Source organism: Fonticula alba (genome assembly GCF_000388065.1).
Source record: "Fonticula alba strain ATCC 38817 unplaced genomic scaffold supercont2.2, whole genome shotgun sequence".
Taxonomy (NCBI): Eukaryota; order Rotosphaerida; family Fonticulaceae; genus Fonticula; species Fonticula alba.
In genome coordinates, this window is record NW_009242972.1 from 2,516,849 (window position 1) to 2,519,154 (window position 2,306).

At 61.1% G+C, this 2,306-nt stretch overlaps 2 protein-coding genes across 3 annotated transcripts in view; one reads left to right on the forward strand and one right to left on the reverse strand.

The window, feature by feature from the left end:
* Positions 1-2,306, forward strand: H696_01543. Of its 2 annotated transcripts, XM_009495441.1 has the most exons (3): positions 1-458; positions 1,307-1,829; positions 1,985-2,306. In XM_009495441.1, the coding sequence occupies exons 1-3, from the start codon at positions 50-52 to the stop codon at positions 2,196-2,198; spliced, it is 1,146 nt and encodes a 381-aa protein (XP_009493716.1). In that variant the 5' UTR covers positions 1-49; the 3' UTR covers positions 2,199-2,306. The 2 variants fall into 2 exon arrangements, with proteins under 2 accessions (XP_009493716.1, XP_009493717.1); XM_009495442.1 differs by lacking the exon at positions 1-458 and having other exon boundaries at positions 812-1,829.
* H696_01544 (glycine hydroxymethyltransferase) overlaps positions 2,281-2,306 on the reverse strand; it is a gene marked incomplete at both ends in the record, with an annotated part of 2,481 nt that continues 2,455 nt past the window's right edge. Inside the window, one exon of the mRNA XM_009495443.1 lies at positions 2,281-2,291. Within this exon, the coding sequence (XP_009493718.1) occupies positions 2,281-2,291 (11 nt within the window). The remainder of the gene's footprint in view (positions 2,292-2,306) is intronic.

Below are 2,306 nucleotides of genomic sequence, written 5' to 3' on the forward strand. Positions count from 1 at the left end.
CCCCCTTCCGCCATCCCCTCTCCCTCTCTTTCTCCTCCTCGGTGTCCCCATGGCTACCCGAATCAAACCCACCCCCTCAACCCACACGGTTGACTGGCGGATGGTGGCCCGGGCCACAACACCCTCGCTGGCGCGGCCATCCCTCCATGGACAGCAGTTCACCTCTCCCCGGTATCGCCTGGGGCGCCTGCTGTTGCTTGGGCTGGGCATCTTCGTGCTGATGTCCCTGGCTGGTCGGGTGTTGGCTGCGCCGGACCCCTCACCCGGGGAAGGTGTCCATGCTGCAAGCATCTCGGGCTCGGCGTCGGCGTCGGCCTCAGGCTCCGTATCGACCTCCGCCTCGGCACCTGCCTCCGCCTCCTCCGCCTCCTCCTCGGGGCCTGCCTTCGATCCCTATGCCGTGATGTCCATCCTGGACCCGTTGCCGGCCCCCGGCTCCACGGTTGAGTATTGTCGCAGTACGTGCTGACTGGGTGCATTCGCGCGCGCATGATCAGCGCCCTTCCGCAAACGCGGGCAGGGGCTACGTGGGACCGGTCGCTTCGCTGGTGATGTATTGCGAATGTCGTTCGTGTCCCCCCCCGCCCCCCCCCCCTGCCCTGCCCTCTTCCCTCGCCTTCCCTTCTGCCAGTGCTCCCACCTGTGAAAGTGTGTCCCTGGGGACGAGGTCATGTATCCTCGCATGTATGCGCCTCGCCATCCAGCGGATCATGCATTTGTGTGTTTTTCGGTGACGCATGCATGCGTATCTTGGAGCTGCATACCCCTCCATGAAGTCGCTGCGTGTACCGACCGTTGCCCCGTGTGTGTGTGTGTGTGTGTGTGTGTGTGTGCCTTTTCATCGGTGTACCTGTGTGTGTCTCTGTGTGCATGTGCCTGTGGTGGGCCTTTTCTCGTCATCCCTGCCTAGATCGCACAGTCCCTGCCCGGGGGTGGGTCTGCTGTGTTGATACATCATCGCGCATCTGCCTCCGGCGCACGGACTTTGGTCTTCTGTGTGTACACAGGTCCGTGCATGTGCATCTGTGTGTTTATCTGTGTGTGTGTGTGTGTCTATACATGTGTACATGCTTTAAGTGTGTGTCTGTGTGTTCATCTGTGTGCTTATCTGTGTATCCGTGCGCATCCATGTGCAGATGTGCGCATGTGCATGTGCCTATGACAACATGGCTCTCATGTGGGGATGTATCATCTTTCGATTACATCAGAGGGCCTCGACACTTGCCGTTCTTTCTGCTCCCCATGTCTCTGACCGAAGTCCTTGCATTTGCTGAATGGCGCAAACCCTCCTCCTCCCGTCCGTCAGTCCGCCCGGGGGAAGCCCAACCCGAGTGCACGGCGGTGGTCTATGATCCAAACACCCCGCTGGTCCTTTGCCGGGCCCTGCTGCCGGGGTCCTTCACGGCCGCCGACTTGACTCCCCTCTACCCGCCGCCTCCGGCCGGGTCTTCCACTTCGGCCTCCTCCTCGTCATCGGGCACTGGCACGATTCCCCTCCGTCCGCTGGCCGCTGTCGGGACTCTGGCCGGCGGAAGCTACGCCAACTGCACCATGATCGACTATTCTCGGGTGAAGAAGAGCCACTATGAGCAGCTGTCTGAGAGTGAGCAGCGTCTGGGCTGCCGTCGCTACGAGCGCCACAACCTGGATTCCTGGTGGGATGTCATCCACTCGGCTTCGCCCTTCTCCGGTGCCAGTGCCACGCACCTGAATGCCCTCCAGGGCGAGGTGGCTCCGGTGACCAATGCCACGGCCCTTTGCCAGGTTCCGCTGACGGTTGACTGCCTTGGGCCGCATGCGTTCTACATCCCGGACGTCCCCTGTGTCATGTGCGCCATCCAGACACATACGCATCCCCTCCAGCGCGCGCGCGCACACACACACACACACACACACACACACACACACACACACACACATGTCCCCCTCGGCATTTTGCATCAGCTGACGCTCGCTCGACTCCCCCTATGCCACCTCCCTTTAGCTACTCCACGAAGAGCTTCTTCACCACTCTGCTTTTGTCGATCTTTTTGGGTGCCTTCGGCGCGGACCGTTTCTATCTGAACCAGGGTGGCCTGGGGACGGCCAAGTTGCTGACTCTTGGCGGTGTCGGAATCTGGTACATTGTGGATATCTTCCTGCTGATTTTCGGCAAGATCCAGCCCAATAGCGGTGCTCACTGGAGCCTGCACACGTAGAGCGGTGCCGCCTTGCAGCGTCTCCCCACGCATAGGAGAAAGCCCCTTGCCCTGTCCTTGTTCCTCCCCCTCCCTCCATCTTTCAGCCAGTGACTTGTTCCTCCCCCC